Below are 26,670 nucleotides of genomic sequence, written 5' to 3'. Positions count from 1 at the left end.
CTACACACAAAAGTTAACCTAAAATGGATTAAAGACTGGAATGTAAGATCTGAAACCATAAAACTCCTAGAAGAAAACGTAGGGGGCAAACTCCTTGACATCAGTCTTGGCTATGATTTGGAATTTGACACCAAAAGCTAAGGCAAAAAAAGCAAAAATAAACAAGTGGGATTATCTCAAACTAATAAAAAGCTCTGCACAGCAAATGAAATCATCAACAAAATGAGAAAACAACCTCTAGAACTGAAGAAAATATTTGCAAACCACATGTCTAATAAGAAGTTAATATCCAAAATATATAAGGAACTCCTACAACTCAACAGCAAAAAAAAGCTCCACAAACAAAAACAAAAACCCAATTAAAAAATGGGCAAAAGACCAAATAGACATTTGTACAAAGAAGACATACAGATGACCAACAGGTACATGAAAAGATGCTCAACACCACTAATCATCAGAGAAGTGCAAATCAAAACCACAATGAGATACCACCTTATACCTATTAGAATAGGTATTATCAAAATAAGAAATAACAAGTGTTGATGAGGAGAAAAAGGAACCCTCCTGCACTGTTGGTGGGGAAAAAAATTGGTACAGCCACTGTGGTTGGAGGTTTCTCAAAAAATTAGAGATAGAACTACCACATGATCCAGCAATTCCAATTCTGGGTATTTATCCAAAGAAAATGAAAACACTAACTAAAAAAGATACATGTGCTCCCACGTTCACTGCAGCATTATTTACAATAGGCAAGACATGGAAGCAACCTGTGTCCATCTACGGATGAATGGATAAAGAATTTGTGAGATAAATAAATAAACAAACAAATAAATAAATATATATATATAAACACACACTCACACAGAATATTATTCAGCCAGTTGTGACAACATGGATGGACCTTACAGGCATTATACTAAGTGAAATAAGTCATACAAAGAAAGACAAGTACTGTATGATCTAATTTATTTGTGGAAACAAAACAAAACTGAGCTCATAGATACAGAAAACAGATGGGTGGTTGCCAGGGACTTCTCTGGTAGTCCACTGGTAGAAGAATCCGCCTTCTAATACAAGGGACGCGGGTTCGATCCCTGGTCAGGGAACTAAGATCCCATATGCCGGGGGGATGGGGGGCAACTAAGCCCGCGCGCCACAACTATTGAGCTTGTGCACCTCCAGGAGACAGCCCACATGCTGCAAACTACAGAGCCCATGCACCCCGGAGCCTGCGCGCCACAACTAGAGAGAAGCCCACGCACTGCAATGAAAGATCCCGCTTGCTGCAACTAAGACCTGACGCAGCCAAGAAAATAAATTAAAAAAAAAAAAAAAGATTGGTGGTTGTCAGAGGCAGGGGATTGAGGGTGGATGAAATAGATGAAGAGGGTCTCTAGGTACAAACTTCAAGTCATAAAATAAACAAGTCATGGGGATGTAATGTACAGTTTGGTGGCTGTAATTAATAATACCGCACTGTATATCTGAAAGTTGCTACAAGAGTAGATCTTAAAAGTTCTCATCACAAGAAAAATAATTTAGTAACTGTATGGTAACAGATGTTAACTAGACTTACTGTGGTGATCATTTTGCAATATATACAAATATCAAATCATTATGTTGTATACCTGAAACTACATATAATGTATGTCAATTATACCTCAGTACAAAAAAAAAAAGGAAAGAAAATTACCGATGAGAAAAAAAATCAAAGAATTTCTAAATAAACGGAGAGATAGTCTATGTTCATGGACTAAAGACTCATATTGTTAAAGTTTCTTCCCAACTTGGTCTATAGATCTATAGATTCTTCCCATCTTTACCTATAAATGCAATGCAATCCCAGTCAAAATCCCAGCAAGCTGTTTGTAGAGACTGAGAAACTGATTCTAAAATTTATATGGAAAGACTAAGGACCTAGAATAGCCAACACAGTACTAAAGAAGATGAACAAAGTTGGATGAATTACACCACCCAATTTCAAGTATTATTATAAGGCTACAGTAATCAAGACAGTGTGGTACTGGTGAAAGAATAGATATAGATCATTGAGACGTAAGAGAGAGCCTAGAAATAGACCAATACAAATGAAGCCAACTGATCTTTGACAAAGAAGAAAGCTAATTCAGTGTTGAAAGTATACTCTTTTCAACAAATGTTGGTGGAATAACTGCACATCCATATCTTTATACCCCAAATGGATCATAGACCGAAGTGTAAAGTGACACTATAAAACTTCTAGAAGACAACAAAAGAGAAAATCTAGGTGGCCTTGGGTGTAGCAATGAGATAGAAGACCAAAAGGATAATCAATGAAAGAAAAAATTGATAAGCTGGACTTCATTAAAGGTAAAAACTTCTGCTCTGTGAAAGAAACTTTTAGAAGAATAAAAAGACAAGTCACAGCACTGGAGAAAATATTTGTAAATCACATATCTCATAAAGGACTTGTACCTAAAATATACAAAGAACTCTTAAAACTCAACAACAAAAAGAAATAATCCAATAAAAAAATGGGCAAAAGAACTGAACAAAGACCTTGCCAAAGAAGGCTTAGAGATGGAAAATAAACAAATGAAAGGATGCTCAATATCATATGTTATTAGAGAACTGCAAATTAAAAAACAATGAAATATAACTATACCCAGTACAAAGGTTAAAATTAAAAAAACATCTTTTTAAACTGACAATACCAACTGCTGGTGAGGATGCAGGGCAAGGGGAATTCTCATTCATTACTGGTGGGAATGCAAAATGATACACTTCTGAAGACAGTTTGACAGTTTCTGACAAAAGTGAACATAGTCTCACAATGTATTATGGGTTGAATTGTGTCTCCCTCCCACCCCCTACCAAAAGATATATTGAAGCCCTATTCCCTCAGTATTTCAGGATGTGACCTTATTTGGATATAGGGTTGTTGCAGATGTAATTGGTTAAGATGATGTCATACTACAGTAGGGTGAGCCCTTAATCCAATGTGACTGATGTTTTTACAAGAGGAGAAGAGACATAGACAAAAGGAAAATGCCCCATGAAGATAGAGGCAGGGATTGAAGTGATGCATCTACAAACCCAGGAATGCCAAAGACTGCCGGTCATCACCTGAAGCCAGGAGAAAGGCATTAAACAGATTCTCCCTCAGAGCCCTCAGAAGGAATCAAACCTCCTGACACCTTGATTTCAGACTTCTAGCCTCTAGAACTGAGAGGATAAATTTCTGTTGTTTTAAGACACCAAGTTTGTGGTACTTTTTATGGCAGCCCTAGGAAACTAACATAACAATCCAGCAACTGCACTCCTAGATAATTACTCAACTGAGTATACCCACACAAACACCTACATAATCCTCAAAACTGGAAGCAACAAATATGTCCCTTCATCTTGGTGAATGGAAAAACAAACTGTGGTACATCCATATAATGGAATTTTATTCAGTGATTAAAAGAGCTATCAAGCCACAAAAAGACGCGGCTGAAACTTAAATGCATAGGTTAGGTGAAAAAAGTCAGTCTGAAAAAGCTACGAACTATATGCTGCCAATCATATGACATTCTGGAAAAGGCAAAATGATAGAGTCATTAAACACATCTTTGGCTATTGGGGGTTTTGGTCTGAAGGGAATTAAATAAGTGAAGCACAGGGGGTTGTTTGGGCAGTAAAACTATTCTACATAATACTGTAATGGTGATTACAAGACATTAAGCATTTGTGAAAATCCACAGAAATTTGCATTACAAAAAGTACATTTTGATGTATACAAATAATTAAAAAATAATTCAGGATGTCAGAGGGTCCCATGATGGAATGTTAAGTGTGATACAATAATTTAAATGTATTATAGGTATATGAAACAACCTCACTGAATAGAGTAAAGGAATAAGGTCTGACTTAAAGTAATTCTGAAAATGAATGGAATCTGTAAAAATAAAGATAAAAGGAACTGTACCTAAGCACTGTACTCTAGTTCATAATTTTCCTTCCTGTCGGGGTACAGGTTAATAATACTGAAACCACCATGCATGTATACTAGAAGTGCATAATTAATTAAATAAATGGCAGATGGTGGGAACTAGGATACTCAATGATGGAGTAGGAGGATATAGTTAAGCAAGGGAAGAAGTTAGGATGACCCATGTGGTGATGGATTAGAGCTGGAGACATCAACAGGAAATCATGTTTAGCTTAAATACAGATACAGATGGCTACACAGATAAATATTCATAAATATGTACATACACATGCATATGTAAGAACACATGCATTTATCTCCTTGCTCCGTCAGCTGAGAGGATCCAGAAGAAATGACACCCCGGTAAAAATGAGTACACCTAGCAGCTAGATCTGGTTCTAACATCTTTCTCCAATAGAAAGAACCCGGGTATCCTGGAGAAATGCGTGATTCAAGTACTGGGGTAGGAAATACACAGGATAAGACTGGAGCATCTTGTAATGCCAGAAAGTAAGAAAATGCTGAAAAGCCAAAGAAAACAAAACACAAAACCCCAAACAGAACAGCCTACAATGAAGGGGGCAAATCAAAGGGACGCAGGAGTGAATTCAAAGAGCTCCCAATGGCCAAAGGTGGAACCATTTTAGCAACAAAATAAAGTGAATATCCATGAGTCCTACTGATATGAATACATGATAAAGTAAGTGAGTGAACAAATGAATTCTGAATAATTTATGTATTTATTTATTCTGCCTTTAAGGAAGTAGAGCATAAATGCCCATTTCTTAAGTATGGACTGCATATAGTTACTTTCCTTCAAAAAATACAGTATGGGAAGGGACCAAAAAAAAAACAAACGCAGTAACTTTAAAGGGGAAAAACCTGACAAACATTACATCAAACCAGGTGATCAAGATTAACATTAACAGTGATAAGTCATATTGATATTATGTACCCTTGGTATGACATGATGACAATGGCACTTAACCTCTGTGGTCTTCTTGCCCAAAACCCAGTACCTCAGTCTGATCATGAGAAAAACATCAGACAACATATCCCAATTAAGGGACATTTTACAAAATACTGAACGATTAACTCTCAAAACTGTAAACGTCTTCAAAAACAAGGAAAGTCTGAGAAACTGTCACAACCAAGAGAGGCTACTGGCTATCTGTCATGTCTATTTAAGACATGACTACTAAATGTAATGTGTATACCAGATGGAATCCTGGAAAAGAAAAAGGACATCAGTGAAAATATGAGGAAATCTAAATGAAGTATGGTTTTAGTTAACAACACTAGTATATGAATATTGGTTCATTAATTGAGACATTACTAATCTAAGTAACTAGTAACGGGGGACTGGCTTTGAGGCATATGAGAACTCTCTGTACTATGTTCACAATAATTCTATAAAACTAAACCTGTTCTAAAATTTAAAACTTATTTTTAAAAAAGGACATTCAAAAAATAGTAAAGCTGGCCTTAAAAATGAGGAAAGGAAGGAAGCAGTCAAATGATACTGATTTAGAGGAATATAGACCGTCTCAGCTGCACAAATGCCATCACCTATATCATTCAGCTTCATTCATTTGAGCACTATGTCTTGCAGATTCTTCTGTACTTATGAATCCTGTTTCAAAACACAAAAAGCGGGCTTCCCTGCTGGCGCAGTGGTTGAGAGTCCACCTGCCGATGCAGGGGACACGGGTTTGTGCCCTGGCCCGGGAAGATCCCACATGCCGCAGAGCGGCTGGGCCCGTGAGCCATGGCCGCTGAGCCTGCGCACCCGGAGCCTGTGCTCCGCAACGGGAGAGGCCACAACAGTGAGAGGCCCGCGTACCGCAAAAAAAAAAAAACAAAAAAAAACACAGAAAGTCTAGTACCTGGAGACTTTGTATAGAATAGCAATAATGGACTTGGGTGCTGAATTATTTTAAGTTAGATATCAGCTCCTAGCATGTTCTAGCTGTATTTACTTAATATACCTGTGCCTCAGCTTTCTCATCTGGAAAATGATGGTGGTAATAATAATCATAATACTCTGTTGGGTTGTCCTGGGATGAAATAAATTAATACATGTAAATCACTAAAACAGAACCCAGCACATATGTGTTAATTAAGTATTAACTCTTTAATCAGTCCATTCATTCAACAGAAATGGACCACCAACAAAGAGGGGTTATGAATCAGAAAGAGTAAAAGCTCAGAGGGGAAAGTATTCAATTCAACTTGGGGCTGGTAAAGGGAAACAAGGATTTGTAGAAGCAAATGGAATAAAAATTATCACCTCAGCTCACTTTGTCAAACCAGGGTAGGCTTATATAAAAAGAAAACTAAAATTCTTCATGTCTAGTTTAATTTCTTTGTCCTCAAACCTATAAAGTTAATGTTGGCAGAGACTATATCACAATATCAATTTTAAGGTCTTCTGATAGAAATAATCTTCCCGAGGGGGTTCTTCAGTGTTTCTAGACACCTACAGATTTCTGCCTGCAGAGAAAATGACAAGGCTTTTCAAACTTCAGCCTACAGAAAAACTTCTGCGAGCACTCAACAGGTTCCACAGCCTCTCCCCTCCAAACTTCTCTTCCACAGAAGCACCTTGACCAAAAGAAAAGCATCCATAATGACAACTCTATGGTCTCTGTTCCAAATATATATCTATTAATCCCAAAACAGCCATAAAGTAAGCCAAGCCAAGTAGCTTAGCCTTGACAAACGGTTTCCTTTTCTTTTGAAAAAGGAAGGAAAGCAATACTTTATTTGGTATACCATCCCCCTGACTCCAAATGTCTTCTCAAGTAACAGGAAGGAAACTTAGGGAAAAGCTGGGGGTGGGGGCAGGGGCGCGGGACTTAAGTAGAGTACTAACAAAAAATGTCACATAAGAATCTTCTGACTTTGATAATAGATTCAATAGACAAGACAGAATCCATGTACTGACAGCATTTTGTCTATAAGGACACAATTATTAGGCTATTCATATAAATCTAGGATGTTAATCCCATCTTCTTAAGTAAAAATGAACATGACAAAAATTTTCTAAATGCTCGGTTTCTACAAAGAATAATAGCCTTTAGATACTTGACAAATAAGGTAGTAAGTATATAGGTTTGATATTTTCCTCATGTATATCAAATTAAATTACCTGTTGTGTGTTAATATGAAATTATTTTTCATATTTAAAATCTTTTTATGAATAAAAATTTTCAATAATTTTCAATAGAACAAGGACACAGTGGTTAAAAAATTATTAAAGAACAGTAAAGATAATAGTGCAACAGCCTCACTACAGACTGTGACCTGAATTCCATTATTAAAGGAATACAAATTCACAAGTTTCTGTATATTTACTACACAGTTCTTGAAACAACACTTGACTACATTAAACCAAGAAAGGGGAAAAGGATTTAAAACAGTTTAAGCTAAGTTCGCAAAGTTAGTTTTATTAAAAGTTGCAGCTTTGTTGGTTATCTGAAATATAGTTTTATAATTGAAATACTCAATGATCACACAATTAGACAATTAAACAGAACTTGTCATCATTCCCATTTTAGGTTAATGACTATCTCATATACAGTAGATAGATTACATAATTCCACAAAGATTGAATACATTAGAAAAAGACAATAGTAGAAAAATACTAGAAGAGAGGGGAGTTATTCCAGTGAAGGAAGTCATTTGCTTCTAAAGCTATGGAGGAAAGATCACAGCAGACAACTAAATTACACAATACTCTAAAGTGGGTATTCAAGCATCTTAAAAAAAAAGAAAGGTTCAATAACAGAGATGTAATATTGCTCTCCTAAAGCTTTTAGCTATTTGATGAGTCAAATATTCATTATATCAAAAAATACATATTTTTTAAAATTAATTTATTTTTTTATTTTTGGCTGAGTTGGGTCTTCGTTGCTGTGCATGGGCTTTCTCTAGTTGCAGTGAGCGGGGGCTACTCTTCATTGTGGTGCGTGGGCTTCTCATTGGGTGGCTTCTCTTGTTGAGAAGCACGGGCTCTAGGTATGCGGGCTTCAGCAGTTGTGGCACATGGGCTCAGTAGTTGTGGCTCGTGGGCTCTAGAGCACAGGCTCAGTAGTTGTGGCGCACGGGCTTTGTTGCTCCACAGCATGTGGGATCTTCCCGGACCAGGACTTGAACCTGTGTCCCCCGCATTAGCAGGTGGATTCTTAACCACTGTGCCACCAGGGAAGCCCTCAAAATATATTTTTAAATTTAAAAATCAAAACTTGGTTGACCTCCAAATTATAAACTGCATTTCCTCCTATAACTTCACTACCATTTTGTGATAAGAGCAAGAGAAGGAGAACAGTATTAGAAAATAAAATGAAGGTCAAACCAGAGTTCATGTAATTTACATATATACAAGTTTCCTTCTACTTCAAGACTTTTAATTTACTCACTTTCATCCACACTGACTCAGTAAGATTCCACAGAAATGGCATTTCAACTCAACCAAAAACAGAGTATATTGGTGGTTTTGAGTTGTGATCTTAGAATTGTACATCATTACGTTATTTCTGTGGCCTGTTTTTTGTACTTATGTGTAAAATTGAGGATTTTTCCTTAATTAACCTTACTGATAGGATTTGACATAATAAACCTCGGAAAGTCAAATAGTTGTAAAAGAATGAGAGTCTTTAAAATGCTGGTGAAAAAAAGGAGATATGAGGGACACAAAAGTGGAATCTTCTTTTAAGTACTGAGAAAATATTAAATGGTTCTTTTAAATTTATTAAATAAAAAATAAGAATGGTTTTGAAAGACAAGCACAAATCACTCAACATGTGACAAATGTAACTGTAAATAATAGGAGATGAAAAGTGATTGGTATAAAGAAAAACTCTTGTTGGCTAAAAGGTTCATCATGAACTCATCATGCACAATCCTTAGTCTAATGTCAATTGAGGAGAAGACAGGAGTTTGTTGGAGAATATAAAAGTTAAGAGTTAAGGTGCTGATCAAGTTCAATCCATGAATGATTCTGCACATTTAAGGCCTATTCAAATCTCTACAACATCAAATTGAAGAACAAGGTAGCAATGCAATGTCATAGCCACTAAGATGTTCCCCATGAATTGCTTGGGGAAATTATCAAGATAATGTTACACATTATGGTATATTTCCCGTGGACATAAAACTGGTCTGTTTAAAAAAAATTATTGATACACACATCCATACATATATCACACACACATTTTATACATATTATATAAAATGGTTATGCCTAGTTTGGAGGTTGAAGGATGAATTTATATTCCTATTTGGTGAAAACATATTCAGGGATTAAAAACATAAGCTTCTTCTAGTCATTTTGGACTCTCAAATTTATAAATTTATGAAGATTCTTTTGGAATGCATCCTGTTCCAGAATAGAAATTTCTACTGTTTTCCAAATGTCTATGTCCTGTCTCTTTAATTACACTGTTGAAGTTTTTCACAGGCAATGACTGTTTCTAACTATAACATCTAGTCTAAACAAATGCCTATAGAATGAAGAGTTCAAACTAAAAACTTCAGTAATTATAAATCAGCATGAACTAAGAAACCCTATATGAACCTTCTGCTTGGCAATCATGTGCATATTATACTCTTATTCATTTTTTTCCTGAAGAAGAGATAGTGGAGATAAGCCACTGGTGAGCCTACATGTAACTAAAACTAAAAGACAGTTAATTGGGAGAATCTTTTATGCTTTCACTTATATTTTTAAAAAATTCAGTATCCATTTCCCTCACCTCTATTATATTTTTAAATGTATATGTTTTGCTGTTATCCTTAAAGACATCATGAAAACATCAACACATTTTCCAAAATGATATCAAAAATTAGAACTTTATTGATCTACATCATTCTGAGAATGTATGTAAAGAGTATTGTAGTTTATGTAGCAAGAACTTCCATTTCAGTGAAAAAACCTGAATATGAATGTATACGAGTACATGCCCCTTAAAGGTATCAAATTGTTTAGTAATAGTAAAATGCCATTTTAACATTATGCTTCACACTCATACAAAACAATTAACAATAACCTTTAGAGCCAAATCTTAAAAGTTCAGCTTCTAAGCAAGCAGCATTATGACAAGTAGAAAAGAGTTCAGTTTCATTTGGGGCTGCATTCATGCTTCTGAGGCCAAAAATATAGAATTTTGAATCACTAATGTTAACATTAACATGTTCCAAATGCATGCCTTGCGCACGGGCACGTGCACACGCATGTGCACACGCACACTCTCTCTTTCTCATTTTTATTCTCTCTGCTGCCCCCATGCCCTGCCCTCCCTCGCTCTCCCACTGTCCTCTCCACATACAGATATATAGTCATATGAAAGACAGAGAACACAGGGTAAATAACAGATAACAAAAACTGGTTGGGGAATTTTATAAAAGACATAAAAATCATGAAAACACTTACTTCATCAGCCACCATACACCTGGAAAAAACAAAAATAAAACCAAATTAATCTCTTAATTACCAAAGTCAGCCACTTAAAAAGTTCTGATCGAGCAGCTTGCCACAAAATAGTTTACAAATGTTAAAGTACTAAGCCAGAGAGAGGTGTTTATAAGCGTGCATGAGAAAATGGGCCATTGCTGATTTATAAGACTCTCCAGCTGCCAACAGCATATGGATGTGGGAGTGTTAGAGTTTCAGGTGTACTGTTTCCTACATCCCACCAATGGCGACAGCTACAATGACCCTTCAAAATGTGAGCAAAATGGCAAGTGACTGTACCAATGGCTTCCCTCTGTACCAATGACTTCCCTCCGTACCAATAAACCTTAAAATTGGTCTTCCCTAGAGATTAGAAGAATGCTGTATTAAAGTGCATTAGCATGTTATAGGTAAAAGTATATACACTATATTATACATGCTAAGCCTATTTTCAAGCTGAATTTTGGTTTCTACTATTATTTTACTGAGTTCTCTCTTCTCTGTTCTTTCTTGTTAACCTATAGAAGTAAATTCTATCCACTGAAAATTGAGGATGGGGGCATAAACTGAGGTCCTAAGTAGAAGAAAAAACCAAAGAGCAAAAAGAAAGAATAGCAGATATGGTCAAGATCGTGAGGGGTCCCTTAGAAACAGTGAGTACATTGTAAGGAGAAAAACCTATCTTTTAACTGAGGGGATTTCCAGGCAATGTAAAAAAAAATACTGGAATATTATAAAAATCAGAGAGGAAAAAAGTCCCTATTTGTATTTTTTCCTTCCTTTATTCCCAATGGCCTTGACATTATACAATATTACATGGTTTCTTTTAACATAAGACACAAATTAATAATTTGGTAATAAATATATCATTAAGGAATAAGTTACAAGTAAAATGGAATTTCGTTCTTAAAATGAAAAAAGATGTCAGGTTACATATTAAGTATTTTTATGGAAAAATAAAATACAAATACTTTAACTGAAATTTAAAACATATGCAAGAGTAAAAAGTTTATTACATTTTTTGCAAACAAGCCTAAAAAGCAGAAAACTAAAAAGCAATACTTTGAAAAATATGACTTATTTCCAGGAAGATTCATGCATATACCTACTTTTTCATTGTAAAATCCAACTCAAATTTGGAAAAGATGTCACTTCAAGTATATATTATATATTGAGTGCCTACTATGTACCTGGCTCTGTCCTATGTGCTAGGGATATAGCAGTGAATTTAAAAGTCTTTCCCTCATAGAGGGTGACTGGAAGAATTTCTGACAATGAACAAATAAATGATTCAAGTGGTGATACATGCTATTAAAAAAAACTAAAACAGGGTAGGTGGAATAGGGAAATAAGGGAGGAGCTATTTTATAGGGTGGTCAGGAATAATCTTTATGATAAGGCAATTCCAACAGATCTGAACAAATCACAAATTTAATGAGGAAGGGAATCATGAGAAAATCTGGAGGAAGGGTACTCTCAGCAAAGGGATGAGCGAGTGCAAGAGCCCTGAGATAAGACGGTTATGATGTAGTTAAGCAAGAGGAAGGAAGCTAACGTGATTAAAGTGGACTGAGTCATGGAAAATGGTAGAAAATAAGGTTGGAAGCACCTAGGGTCCTGACCACGGTGAACCTTATATGCAATGGCAAGAAGTCTAGATTTTATTAGAATCCTTTGGAAGTAAGCAACATTTTACCTTTTAAAAAGATTACTATGCCTTCTAGAGAATAAACTGTAGAGGGCAAGAGCAGAAGCACAGGAAGCAGTCAGGAGGCACCTGAAGTAGACCAGGAAAGGAAAAAGGATAGATGGATGCATGGTAGAGATGACGGAGGTGAGAAGTGGTCAGTTTAGGTACATTTTGAAAGTACAGCCAACAGGATCTGCTGATCGATTGGGATGTGGATATAAAATGAGAGACAGAGAAAAATGAATCTTAAGATACTGTCTTAAGCAATTAACTGAAAAATGGGGGTAATGCACTCACTGAGACTGGAAAGGCTGGGAGAGGAGTAGGTTTGGAGATGATAATCCAAAGTTCGGTTTGGACGTGTAACCTTTGTGATATCCATTAGATATCCGAGTTGAACTGTTGAGTGGGCCACTGGATATGTGAGTTGGGGGAATGGTAGGGAACTGGAGATATAATAAATCTGAGACTCATTAGAATGTAATGGCATTGGAATGAGAAAGGATCCAGGGTATTCTGTAATATGACAACTTGACTGTGGCTTGTTTTCCTCTATGCCCAACTCCAAGTTCCTTAACTTTCTAAAGAAAAGCAGAGGCTGTGACCTGAAGGCTGCTAGATAAGGTTTATGACTCTAGTGAAGAACTGGTATGCAACTAAATTGCCCTGTGGGTGGCTAACTGACTGAAAAGCAGCATCAGAGCCCCAGGAAACAACTAAGGGCTGTGGATTGCTGGATTGGCTTGGCTTTCAAGTATCTGAAGACCCCAGTTGTAAGATTATCTTGGAGCCCTCTGGATATGCTGGATTTTAACAGGAGACAAGTGGGCTTTCCTGACTTTGGAAACTAGGGCAGTTCAAGTACATCAGAGAGCACTGGGCTTCCTTCAGGTATCTCTAGTGGGGCTGTCCTTCAACTTTAGGCACTACATCTATCCCGAACTCTGGCATTCCTGCTATTAAGGGCAGTTCAGCAACCAGACCTGATTTCCAATGAGCTATCACAGAAAAATAACAGATCATGTGAGAGGCCCAAACATTTGAAAAAGCAGAATACAAGTAAATAATCAGAACACATATCTAGTGAAAGAGAAGTGCTAGAAAACATAAAAACCTACACAAAAATTGTTTCAGCACTTAAGTAAATTCTAATGCAACACACACACACACACATTCATACACACACACTCTCTTCCATGATTTCCAGACTAAAATGAGTAAATGAATTTTGAAAAAAATGTGATTATTGACACCTGAGCAGACTAGAAGATGAAGTGCAAAGATTATCTCAAAGCACAGAGCAGAAAGTTAAATAAATGGAAGTAGTGAAGGAAAAGAAAAAAACAAACAAAAAAAACATTTGAAGGATAGATCCAGAAAACTAATGTGAAAAATAGGTGTTCAAAAGAGGAAAAGACACACCATATGAAGGAGAGACAACAATTAAGTAAATAACAAAAGAAAATTTCTCTGAGCTAAAGAAACACCTCTGGTGGATAATTGAAAAGGGTAACCATGTTTCAGGGTGAATTGAAAAGACAAGTATCTACTCACATCCTTATAAAATTCATTAATCTTATAAATAAAGAAAAAAACCTTGTAAGTATTCAGACAGAAAGAACAATTATCATTAAGGGAAAAAACAAGTGTATTGGAATTTTATCATCAACACCAGAGACTAAAAAACAATGGAAGCTAATCTAGACTACTTGAAAGGAAAGCAGAAGAACTCATGGATCTTATATCCAGCTGAGATACCCATTAATTAAAAGGGATGACAAAAAGATATTTGAGGTTAACCAAGATCTCCAAGATTATATCACTCAAGCAAGCCATCTGAGGAAGCATACTTAAGAAAAATAGCCAAACAATAAAAACACCTTAACACAGATTCAAGATAGGAGAAGATGAAAAGGAAATCTGGTGAGCAATATGTATGAATTTAATGGATGATGTGTATTCTAAATAAGGACTCTAGAAGAAGGGACCCATTCTGAAAATCTGAATGTGCAAAATTGAAGGGAGGTAACAAAGGAGAGGGGATACTAAAATTATTCTAAAGCAGAATACCAAACAGATGATATTTAAAGCCAGGAGACTAAATGAGATCACCTAGGAAGAAGAGAAGAGAGCTACTGACTGAGCCGTGGAGCACTCCAACAATTAGAGGTCACGAAAGGGAGAAGGATCCAGCAAGGGAAACTGAGGACTGTCCAGTAATGTAAAAAGACACAAGAAGAATGTAGTGACCTAGAATCCAAGTTAAGAAAGTGTTTTGAGAAGCAGAGAATGAACAACTGTAACAAATGCTGCTGAGAAGTCTAGTGAAATGAGGTCTAAGAACTGATCATTTGATTCATAGCTGTGACAAGAGCAACTCTGATACAACAGTAGGGAACAAAAGCCCTACCTGAATGGGTTCAAGAGAGAATGGGAAGAGAGGAAGGGGAGAGAGTGAGTAGAGATTATTGTCTTAAGGAATTATCCTGTAAAGGGAGCAAAGAAATATGGTAGTAGCCAGCAGGAAAACTAGGGTACAGAGAAGATTTTTTAAAGATAGAATAGTATACATAACCCCATAAATATCTTATTGACTCTATGAGTGCAACATCTGTGGATCAGGAACTTGGGAATCAAGTCAAGACAATAAATAAAAATGAGAAGGTAGCTATGCATGAAGATGATAACAGAAGCAGAAATGAATGAGATTCTCCTGTGTAAACTGTAAAAAGGAGGGAATTTTTTTCATGGCTAGATCCTTGGGAAACATTCTTACTTCAAAAGCAAAGGGAAGGAACTAAAAGTATTCAAGGAGGTGGAGAACAAGGAGCAGGGACTAAGAAGTCCACGGGAAACACATCCACTACAGGGTAAATGGGTTAACAGTGTCTAACGCCACGAAGATGTTGCCAAGGATGAGGGCTAAAAGGCCACCATACTAAGTTATCAGGAGCTCACTTGTAAGCTCACTTGCAATCCTCACTTGTTAAGAGGACTGTGGATAGTAAAAAAGGGAGGCGACAGATACAGAGTAATCAGAAAGGAATTTTGGTAGCAAAAAGAAAAGAAAAATTAAAAATAGGGCAGTAGCTATATAACATGTTGGAAACCTGAACAGTGGGCATGGAGTCAACAGCGAGAAGGGAAACAAGAAAGATGACTGATGGAGACCATAATATAAAAAGGGAAAATATAGCTAATCCAATTTCTCACTTCATAAAAATTTTACACCACATTTGAATGAAACTAAAGTCTACTTTGTAAATGAAGGACTGCCCATAATTACTTTATATCCAAGGAAATAAAAACAGCTTTTTCTCCCATTGGGAAATGGCAAATACAATTCGAATTATAGGGACTTTAACCTACAGCTAAAAAGAAAACTTCCTTCATTAAAGAATATTCATTGTGTTTGCTAAACCTGGTTTGGTATGCCAACAGCTATGCAATTTTATCTGAATTTTACAAGCAGTTCAGTTTTCCATTTTTACAAAAAATAAATTATTCTTTGTTCCAAATTCATTGTTAATTGTTTAAATCATAATTTATCCATCTTGGCTGCAGACATCAAAAAGCAACTTTTCCTTTCACTGAGCTGTTAACAAAACCTTAAGGCCCCTTACATTAATCATCCACTTACAGTATCACGGCATCCATACCTCTGGTGTTTGCAGCAGCTGTATCTATGATGCACATGCTCAGTGTTTGCTATTTTTAACCCAAATTCTTATACAGATAGAAAAGAGAAAACTGAACAGCATTATACTTTCCTGACAATCACTTTACATACCAGCTAAATTTCTAATCTAATACTCATAGAACTGAATAATTTATGTTTAACCTGATGCTTTTCTCCAATTTCTTTATATTAAAACACCACCTTTTCTATAATTAACACCCATATCTCTTTTGAATAAATCATGTCTGTAAAAAGAAAACAGAAAAACTCTCCAAGAGAATATTTTGATTACACTGAGAATTTAATGCTCTAACTCTGTTTTGAATCATAAGTATAGAATTCAGGACTCAGTACGAGAAAACAGGATCTGCTTAATCAATTACCATGCATCTTTTGGTTTCAGAAGTGGGCTATTACCCCAGGGAGAATACTGACCTTTTGGCTACTGGATTTTGCTAACTGTCCATTAGCAGGAATCAACAATTTAATATATATATATATGGTTGATAACATACTACCATACCACTCTTTACTATGGTATATTTGACCAATGCTAACTTAACGTTACTTTAATAAATCCACCCACTCTCCCTTACAGACCAAGCTACAGGGACCATGAGTTCAGAGGACCAAATCATAACATTTTTTCCAGCCACAGCAGTGTCTTAAAATAGTTTTCCCCATAATTATCAAAGTTCAACGTGATAAAATGGCCTTCGTTTTATTTGTTTAGCTTTAATATTATTTATTTTTGGAATTGGAGATACATTATATGCACACGATTTAAGAGGTACAAAAGTAGAAAATCTCTCTTCAATCCCTATTCCTCAAGGATGTCCCAGATGTTGGCTGCTCTGAAGGCAATAAAGTAACCAATTTCTTGGGTAGCCTTCTGGAAGTAGTCTTTGTAAGCACAAGCTATTATATGTGTGGGTATGTGTGCAGGTGTATATAAATATACATGTATATTTATATGTCACAAATAATAACGTAAGATTTACACCTTTACTGATTTTGTGTAAAATCCCCAAAGTGCACAATATAATATTGTAACATGATACTAACATGAACATGATAAAAGGAAAAAATTCAGGTTGAAAATTAGAAAAACATTCTTTGCTTTGGCAAATGGCAAGTAGATGTGGTCAGGACACCTTCAGCTTCAGCTCTCATCTAGCCTGACCTCTTCATGGTGTCTGGTATAGAACAACCACTTCCTGCAAAAGCTCTCCTCGGCCTCCCAGCGATCCTGACTCTCTTCCTAGCTTTCATCTTCTGCTCCATTCCCTGGTGCCTCCTCTTCCACACACCCTTTTTTTTGTGTGGTACACGGGCCTCTCACTGTTGTGGCCTCTCCCGTTGTGGAGCACAGGCTCCGGACGCGCGGGCTCAGTGGCCACGGCTCACGGGCCCAGCCGCTCCGCGGCATGTGGGATCCTCCCAGACCGGGGCACGAACCCGCGTCCCCTGCATGGGCAGGCGTACTCTCAACCACTGCGCCACCAGGGAAGCCCCACCCACCCTCTTTAGTGTTCAATCTTTAGTCATTCTCTCCTTGTGCTCTACCTAAATCCCTAAAGCTATCATCCATTCTCATAGTTTTAAGTATCACACATATACAAGTCCTAAATCTGTACCTAAGTCTTTTACAATATACTCCAGATAGATCCACATTTAAAACCTCTTTTTGGACTCTTTTCCCGGAATATCCTGAAGTTTTTATGACATACAATGCATGTTTATATTTGAAACTAAAGCTAATTAAGCCCCAGATTAAAAAAAAAAAAAACAATCAAACCTCTGTAGGGTTTATTTAAACAACTGATTTGAGTCTGTGATTCTTACCCTTGAGTCGGAAATTTCTGTTACAAATAAAAACTACAAAACAACAGTATTTATTTTGGTTGCATATCAAATCGGTCTGCTGCATTTCTGTAAAAGCTTAGAGCACTGCTCTTATTTGCAAGCATATAATTAAATATATCCTAGACCTCTATATCCAGCTTCTTAGTCTCATCTGTTTTATGAAACGACTAAGCCAAGTAAGCTGAGCTGTGATAAAATGAGGTAAGATAGTACTTTGTAAAGGGAATACCATAAAAACTTTACTGCTGTTATGATGGTGATGGTAAGTTCTATTCAATAGGGACTTCCCTGGTGGCTCAGTGAGTTAAGACTCTGAGCTCCCAATGCAGAACTCTGAGTTCCCGGGTTTGATCCCAGGGAACTAGATCACACGTGCATGTTGCAACTAAGAGTTCACATGCTACAACTAAGGAGATGGCAAGACACAACTAAGGAGCTCACAAGCCACAACTAAGGAGCCTGCCTGCTGCAACTAAGACCCAGCGGAACCAAATAAATTAAAAAAAAAAGAAAAAGTTCTGTTCAATAAAATCCAAATAGGGCTTCCCTGGTGGCGCAGTGGTTGAGAGCCTGCCTGCCAATGCAGGGGTCGCGGGTTCAAGCCCTGGTCCAGGAGGATCCCACATGTCACGGAGCAGCTGGGCCCGTGCACCACGGCTGCTAAGCCTGCGCTCTGGAGCCCATGAGTCACAGCTACTGAGCCCATGTGCTACAATTGCTGAAGGCTGCACTCCTGGAACCCGTGCTCCGCAACAGGGGAGGGCACCGTGGTGAGAGGCCCACGCACCGCGGCAAGGAGTGGCCCCTGCTCGCCACAGCTGGAGAGGGTACATGAGCAGCAACGAAGACCCAACACAGCCAAAAATAAATAAATAAAAAAAATTAACTTATTAAAAAAAAATCCAAATAACTATCTTCACTGTCAGTAAGTAAATACTGGCAATGAATAAAGGGACGATACAGAGGACAGCAGCTTCCAATTTAGCCATTATTAACGGAAGGAAATTTGACTGACTTTAAAAACCGGTTTTATAAACACTGTTTTCATAAGGAGGCAGTGCAAGAAAAGAAACAACTCAAAATGGCTTAATCGCTAAAGAGAATTAATATATCATATAATATATAGCAAGAAATCCAGGGTGGGATGGTTCCAGGTGATAAATTCAGTAGGTAACTCATGTCGTCTTTCTACTGTGTCATCCTAAGTAGCTCTAGACAACATATCCTTACCCACCAACGTTCAGAGGCACATGGAAGATATACCCAAAGAATTCTAGAGCCTGTTGACAGGGAAGGAAAAGGAGAAAGACTTTACGTGAAGCAACCCACATCTGCTGCATATTTGAAAAACAGGTTAAAATAACATTTAGTGTTTTCTTTTGTGTTAGTTCTTTACCTATTATGAAACACTGGTCACATACAGGAAGGATATAAAAGCCTGGTAATAATTTCAAGGTACATTAAGAGATGTGGGGTATTATAAACAAATCCTTGTGTATACCAAAAGACCAATGAAGTTTTAAAAAGAATTGCTTTTCCTGTTCATGAGTTTTTAAAAATTAAACTAGTCCCTAATGCATGATAATATTTTGAAAATATTATGCTTCGTTAGTCTGACTTCATTAGCACAAAATTACCCTATAACTTTTACAAGAGCAAAACAGGAAATAGTCTCTGCATCCTCCTAACTTGTTTTTAAAAAAGGTGTATCTCAGCTGTTTTGAGAGAATTATTATTGTTTTCAGGATTATAATAATTCCCACTGGGCCATTATACCACATATTAGCTTCGACGCAATTATTTATTCTTGTTTATAAAACTGCAGGTCAAAACAGTTGATTATTCCTGCAGTAATTAGTGGAGAATTTTTAGGGCTTAATTAGACAATAACATTCATTACAATATTTTGGAGTTAAAAACAAAAACATAGTTCATATAAAAAAGCAACTAAGAAGTCAGTCAGTCTGCGTGATCTAGTCTAAAGAGACTTTATAAGTAGTAAAAATGATTTACAGTTTTAGCATTCCTTAATAAAGACATGTGCACCACTGATACTTAAATGTTGCTAGGTAGATGGAGGAATAAGTTAAATAGTTTTATTACAAACTGAGAGCTCTCTCAGAATATGGTAGGACAATAACCTTTTGTTTACATATTCCTTTTGGCCTAGTTTTTGGACTTATTGAATTATATGTTAATAAAACCTGAGCACTTCTATTATAGTCTCTATCTTGTGGAGATGTAAAGGTGAATTAAGGCAAGTATATATCAAAAATTATTTTCAGTTTCAATAACCACCAAGCACACAATATTCATTTGGTCATTCACCAAGTATTCCTTTGAGCACCAGGCATAGTGCTAGGCCCTTAGTCTGAGCAGGACACAAACATATAAGCCATAAGTGTACTAAGTGTTACTAATGTTATGCACCCTTTCGGGGTAAAGACTGTAAGGTAAAAATAGGCTATTAGTCACTTCTATCCAAATGTTCAATAAAGGTTACATTGAGAGGGACTTCCCTGGTGGTCCAGTGGTTAAGACTCTGAGCTTCCACTGCAGGAGACACGGGTTTGATCCCTGGTTGGGGAACTAAGATCCCGCGTGCCGCACAGCACAGCCGAAGAAATAAAAGGTTTAAAACATTGGCTGGGTTCAGACTTCTCTGGTGGCACAGTGGTAAGGATCTGCCTGCCAATGCAGGAGACACGGGTTCAATCCCTTTTGGGAAGATCCCACATGCCGCGGAGCAAGTACGCCTGTGCGCCACAACTACAAAGCCTGCGCTCTAGAATCCGCGTGCCATAACTACTGAGTGCACACACCACAACCACTGAAGCCTTCACGCTCTAGGGCCCGCACGCCGCAACTACTGAAGCAAGCGTGCCTAGAGCCCGTGCTGTGCAACAAGAGAAGCCAGCGAAATGAGAAGCCCATGCACTGCAATGAAGAGTAGCCCCCGCTCGCCACAACTAGAGTAAGCCTGAGTGCAGCACTGAAGACCCAACGCAGCCATACATAAATACATAAATAAATAAATTAAATTAAATTAAATTCAAGTCATGTTTAAAAAAATATATTGGCTGGGTTCAAAATGAATGCCTCAAGCAGGTCCTCATATCTGAGTAATCATCAAACTCATTTCAAAACAAAATATTCTCCGAAAAACTTACTGTTAAGAATTTTTTATGTCAAATAAGAACAAACTCAAAACTAGGTACAAATTCCTTATACTTACAGAGTTTAGAAAGTATTTTTAAAATGAGAACACTTTTACAAAATGAAGAATAAACCACAAAATAAAAATAATTCTACTTAGCAATATTAATTTAATACGATAGATGGTGTCATTTTGCAGAAACTAAATTGATGCTTTGGGGTTTTACGGTGAAAAGAAATAGCTTTCTATCTACTTAATATATAAACTGTATCCATATCCTGTATTTACTTTTTTTTTTTTTTTTTTTGCGGTACGCGGGACTCTCACTGTCATGGCTTCTCCCGTTGCGGAGCACAGGCTCCGGACGGGCCCAGCCGCTCCGCGGCATGTGGGATCCTCCCAGACCGGGGCACGAACCCATGTCCCCTGCATCGGCAGGTGGACTCTCAACCACTGCGCCACCAGGGAAGCCCATGTATTTACTATTTTAATGAGAGAGAATTTATAGCTGCACAAAAATATAAACCCAAATAGTAATGACCAAAATAGATAGGCCTATTTTCCCCCTCACTCCGTCCTTCCTGCCACTGAACAGGAAGCTTGGAGTTAGCAGTCCATGCTGGAGGAACAGCCAAGATGTCAGAGCCACACCTCTACAATTTTCTTGTTCTTTCTTCCTGGCAGGTCAAAACATAGCTGTGACAGTTCCAGGTTTGGCATCATTGTTTGATGCAGGAAGAAAGGAAGAGGACAAAAGGGTACGTGCCAACTGGGTTGACCCTATTTTAACAGGTTTTCCCAGAATCCCTATTCAGCAACTTCTACTAATGTTTCATTGGCTACACTGTGTCACATAACCACTCCTAGTTGAAATGGAGCTTAGAAAAGTGGGGTTTTAGCTGGTCATTGAGACAACCCCCCCCACCAGGGTTGGGTTGTGTCAGTGAGGGAAAAACGGAATAAGGGTTTTGGGGAAAGTGACATCAGGCTCTGCCACAAATTCCAAGACCAAGTTTAAGAAGTGATTTGGAAACACTGTAGACACCTCAATCACATAAATATCAAGTCAACTCTGAGGTGTTATGGAAATCTGTATCAAACAGGTATATAACTATGACTATAATTAAGAGGAGAAAAATTCTTCATTTCATATGGACTATCATGGTTACTGATATGTTAAAGTTCAGAAGCTAAAAAAATCAATCAGTTCCATCATGAGTATGATGTTCTACATGCATGTACCCCTATGTGCCAAACAGAGTACCAAATACATAAATGCCTGATTTTAAACTAGTTATTCAGATAATCCAGAATATTCTTTTTTTTTTTTTTTTTTTTTTTTGCGGTACGCGGGCCTCTCACTGCCGTGGCCTCTCCCGTTGCGGAGCACAGGCTCTGGATGCGCACGCTCAGCGGCCATGGCTCACGGGCCCAGCCTCTCTGAGGCATGTGGGATCTTCCCGGACCGGGGCACAAACCCGTGTACCCTGCATCGGCAGGCGGACTCTCAACCACTGTGTCACCAGGGAAGCCCCAGAATATTCTTATAGTACTGTTCTTTGGATTATACTCTAAAGGAAAACTCAGCACTTAACAATTAAAGGGAATTCTCACTCCCTTAAAGCAAGAGTTTGCATATTACTGTCCATATGTCAAATCTGGCCTATCAATTTTTTTTGAAAATAAAATTTTATTGGAACACAGTCCTGTTCATTCATTTAATATTATCAATAGTTGCTCTTGTGCAACAAAAACAAAAGTGAGTACTAGTGACAGAGACTATATGACACACAAGGTCTAAAGTATTTATTATCTGGCCCTTTATAGAAAAAGTTTGCAAATATCTATCTTAGAATACATCCATGGTGACCTGAAGGAAGTTTCTGGTACAGTGCCAATGGGCTATGAATTTAGCTTGATACATAAAACCCTTCTATTAAGACTGGATGAAGAAACAAAATGTGGATTTATCAGAAGAGTGAACACACAGAGCACATACCAATAGATGTAAATTTTATAGGGAATAAATTCAAAGCACTATACTTGAGTATAAAAACAGAATTGTTATAAATTCAGAATTGAGGAAATACAAAATAATGGTATAAAAAAAGCAATCAGGGACTTCCCTGATGGCGCAGTGGTTAAGAATCCGCCTGCCAATGCAGGGGACATGGGTTCAAGCCCTGGTCCAGGTAGATCCCACATGCCGTGAAGCAACTAAGCCCGTGCGCCACAACTACTAAGCCTGCGCTCTAGAGCCCGCGAGCCACAACTACTGAGCCCACATGCCACAACTACTGAAGCCCATGTGCCCTAGAGCCCGTGTGCCACAACTACTGAGCCCATGTGCTACAACTACTGAAGCCCACATGCCTAGAGCCTGTGTTCTGCAACAAGAGAAGCCACCGCAATGAGAAGCCCGTGCACCACAACGAGTAGTAGCCCCCACTCGCTGCAACTAGTGAAAGCCAGTGCGTAGCAATGAAGACCGAAAGCAGCCAAAAAAATAAATAGAAAAAAGAAAGAAAAAGAAATCAGACCCCATATATAGAAATGGCTACAATGTTACAGAGATAACCAATTAGAGAAAAGCTGTCTCAAACTGAAGAGAATCTTCTGCTTCACTCCCTCTGACCAAATACTGAGATCTTTCTCTTTCAAAAGCATATTACCAGCATTCTTTATAAATAACACTCAATTCAATTATAAGTGAACATCACAGAATATTAAGCAAAATAACATTTTTATAACATTTTGACATCATCTTGTGACTTAAAGTGCCTAAAAAAAATCTGCTAATCTTGTATGCTTTTAAGAACATAAATTGAAAGACTATAAAAAGCCAATCTAGGAATTGAGGTGTGACAGTCAAACAACTACAGTTTATGTCTTCACTCTCATTCCTTCCTACTCTAAACCCTAAGTCTGTGGTCTTCTTTCCCATAACATGGTATGTGTTTTTAAAATCTGTGAATTTTAGTTGATGGCATACTTAATATGTCATCTGTTGAATGCACCATAAAGATCTAACGCTGTCTGAGGTTGTTGTTTAAAAATACCATATTACCAAAAAACAATCCAATCCAAAAAATGGGCGGAAGACCTAAATAGACATTTCTCCAAAGAATACATACAGATGGCCAACAAACACATGAAACGATGCTCAACATCACTAATTACTAGAGAAACGCAAGTCAAAACTACAATGAGGGGCTTCCCTGGTGGCACAGTGGTTGAGAGTCCGCCTGCTGATGCAGGGGATGCAGGTTCGTGCCTCAGTCCGGGAAGATCCCACATGCTGTGGAGCGGCTGGGCCCGTGAGCCATGGCCGCTGAGCCTGCGCGTCCGGAGCCTGTGCTCTGCAACGGGAAAGGCCACAACAGTGAGAGGCCCACGTACCGCAAAAAACAAACAAAAAAAACACTACAAAGAGGTATCACCTCGCACCAGTAAGAATGGCCATCATCAAAAAATCTATAAACAATAAATGCTGGAGAGGGTGTGAAGAAAAGGGAACCCTCTTACACTGTTGGCGGGAATATAAATGAACACAGCCACTATGGAGTTTCCTTAAAAAGCTAAAAATAGAACTACCATATGACCCAGCAATCCTACTCCTGGGCATATACCCGGAGAAAACCATAATTCAAAAAGATACATGCACCCCAATGTTCACTGCAGCACTACTTACAATAGCCAGGACATGAAAGGAACCTAAATGTCCACCAACAGAGGAATGGATAAAGATGTGGTACATATATAAAATGCAATATTACTCAGCCATAAAAAGGAATGAAATTGTGCCATTTGCAGAGATGTGGATGGACCTAGAGACTGTCATATGGAGTGAAGTAAGTCAGAAAGAGAAAAACAAATATCGTATAATATCGCTTCTATATGGAATCTAGATAAATGATACAGATGAACTTATATGCAAAGCAGAAATAGAGACACAGATGTAGAGAACAAATGTATGGGCACCAAAGAGGGGTGGGTGAGTGAGATGAATTGGGAGATTGGGATGGACATATATTCACTGCTATGTATAAAACAGATAACTAATGAGAACCTACTGTAGAGCACAGGGAACTCTACTCAGCTCCCTGTGGTGACCTAAATGGGAAGGAGTTCCAAAAAAGAGGGGATATATGTATATGTATAGCTGATTCACTTTGCTGTATAGCAGAAACTAACACAACATTGTAAAGCAATTATACTCCAATAAAAATTAAAAAAAATACTTAGGACAGTAGTAGTCACAGGGAAAATTGAATAAAATGTAGATTCCCATGTTGGACCCCACCCCCTCCCCCCAAAGAGTCTTATTCAGTATATCTGGAACAGGAATATGTATTCTTAGTAAGCTTCCAGGCAATTCTGATGCACTGGTAAGAGGCAACTCTTAGAAAAACGTTGTGCTGGGTTAAACATAACTGTTGTCAGAAACAGAGTTACAGATGTAGAAAACAAACTTATGGTTACCAGCAGGTAAAGGGGGGAGGGATAAATTGGAAGATTGGGATTGACATATACACACTGCTATATATACAATAGATAACTAATAAGAACCTAGTGTATAGCACAGGGAACTCTATTCAATACTCTGTAATGGCCTATATGGGAAAAGGATCTAAAAAAGAGTGGATATACGTTTATGTATAGCTGATTCCCCTTGCTGTACACCTGAAACTAACACAACATTGTAAATCAACTATACTTCAATAAAATTTTTTTTAAAAAAAGAAAGAAGGACTCCCCTGGTGGCGCAGTGGTTGAGAGTCCGCCTGCCAATGCAGGGGACACGGCTTCGTGCCTCAGTCCGGGAAGATCCCACATGCTGTGGAGCGGCTGGGCCCGTGAGCCATGGCCGCTGAGCCTGCGCGTCTGGAGCCTGTGCTCCGCAACAGGAGAGGCCACAGCAGTGAGGCCCGCGTACCGCAAAAAAAAAAAAAAAAAAAAAAAGAAAGAAAGAAAATTGTTGGCTGAATCCTCAGAGAAGTAGTGGTGATCATGTTTGTAGATCGATTCTCTGCTGAGTTCAGCTCTGGGGCAAGAGACAGACCAGGCTCAAAGGAAAGGTGAAGTGAATGGAAAGCGTATATACAATATAATCTAGAAGGGTAGGAAAGGTACCATAAAGAATATGTCTTGACCACAGATGCCACAATTTCAATTTCTTGAACTTTACCATAAAGCAACAACTCCTTGAAACCAAAATGTTCGATATATATAAATCAACAAGAGAAAGAGAAATTCACCTTCTCAAGTATAGTGAACCAACACGTATTAAAGGATTTGGCAAGAGATCTCACCCAGTGGAGTGTAAGGTTAGAGACCAAGGATGTAGGAATTCCTCCACTGACTGAATGGACTTAAGCAAGACCACATGCAGAGGGTTTTCTCCACCTTCCCCTTTCCCTTAAGTATCACAGAGTCTTTTGCGTGCGGTGTGGTGATAACGAGCAAAGGTTCTACTCTAGGGACTGGTGATTAGTTGTTTTTCTAAACTTATTAGATGGACATTTAGGGCTACAATAATCTGTGAGACTGCTGAATCAGTTGTTTCCAAACCAAACAAAAATCGACTACAGAATACTGCCTTTGAATTAGTAAATGGAAACACAATAACTGCCCTGGGAGCCCAGCTGTACTGAAGACTGGAATCCAGTTACACTCAATAATGGAGAACCTCTCCATCTAAGGATAAGCAGCATGAACACTGAAGGGCAGGGTGGGCATGGGACAGTCCAAGAGATGCACAGTGTCAGGGGATTTGCTCTAATGGGGGACACTGTGAAATAACAAGTTATTATTGAAAAAAAAAAAGAAAGAAAGAAAATTGTCAATATATTCAAAAAGAAATAAAAATACC

At 37.9% G+C, this 26,670-nt stretch overlaps 1 protein-coding gene across 5 annotated transcripts in view; it reads right to left on the bottom strand.

The window, feature by feature from the left end:
• The window catches only part of ZRANB3 (zinc finger RANBP2-type containing 3), a 263,665-nt gene that overhangs the window by 141,004 nt on the left and 95,991 nt on the right, over positions 1 to 26,670 (bottom strand). For 4 of the 5 annotated variants that reach the window (XM_029224581.1, XM_029224584.1, XM_029224586.1 and 1 more), the window contains one exon: positions 10,386 to 10,404. The exons of the other annotated variant lie outside the window; for it this stretch is intronic. In XM_029224581.1, coding sequence (XP_029080414.1) covers positions 10,386 to 10,404 — 19 coding nt within the window. The remainder of the gene's footprint in view (positions 1 to 10,385; positions 10,405 to 26,670) is intronic. 5 annotated transcript variants of the gene reach the window in all.

This window comes from Monodon monoceros, unplaced genomic scaffold (assembly GCF_005190385.1).
Source record: "Monodon monoceros isolate NGI ecotype Baffin Bay Population unplaced genomic scaffold, NGI_Narwhal_1 Super_Scaffold_16, whole genome shotgun sequence".
Lineage (NCBI taxonomy): Eukaryota > Metazoa > Chordata > Mammalia > Artiodactyla > Monodontidae > Monodon > Monodon monoceros.
Note: the sequence above shows the minus strand (reverse complement) of the source record. Positions and strands in the feature narration are given on the sequence as shown.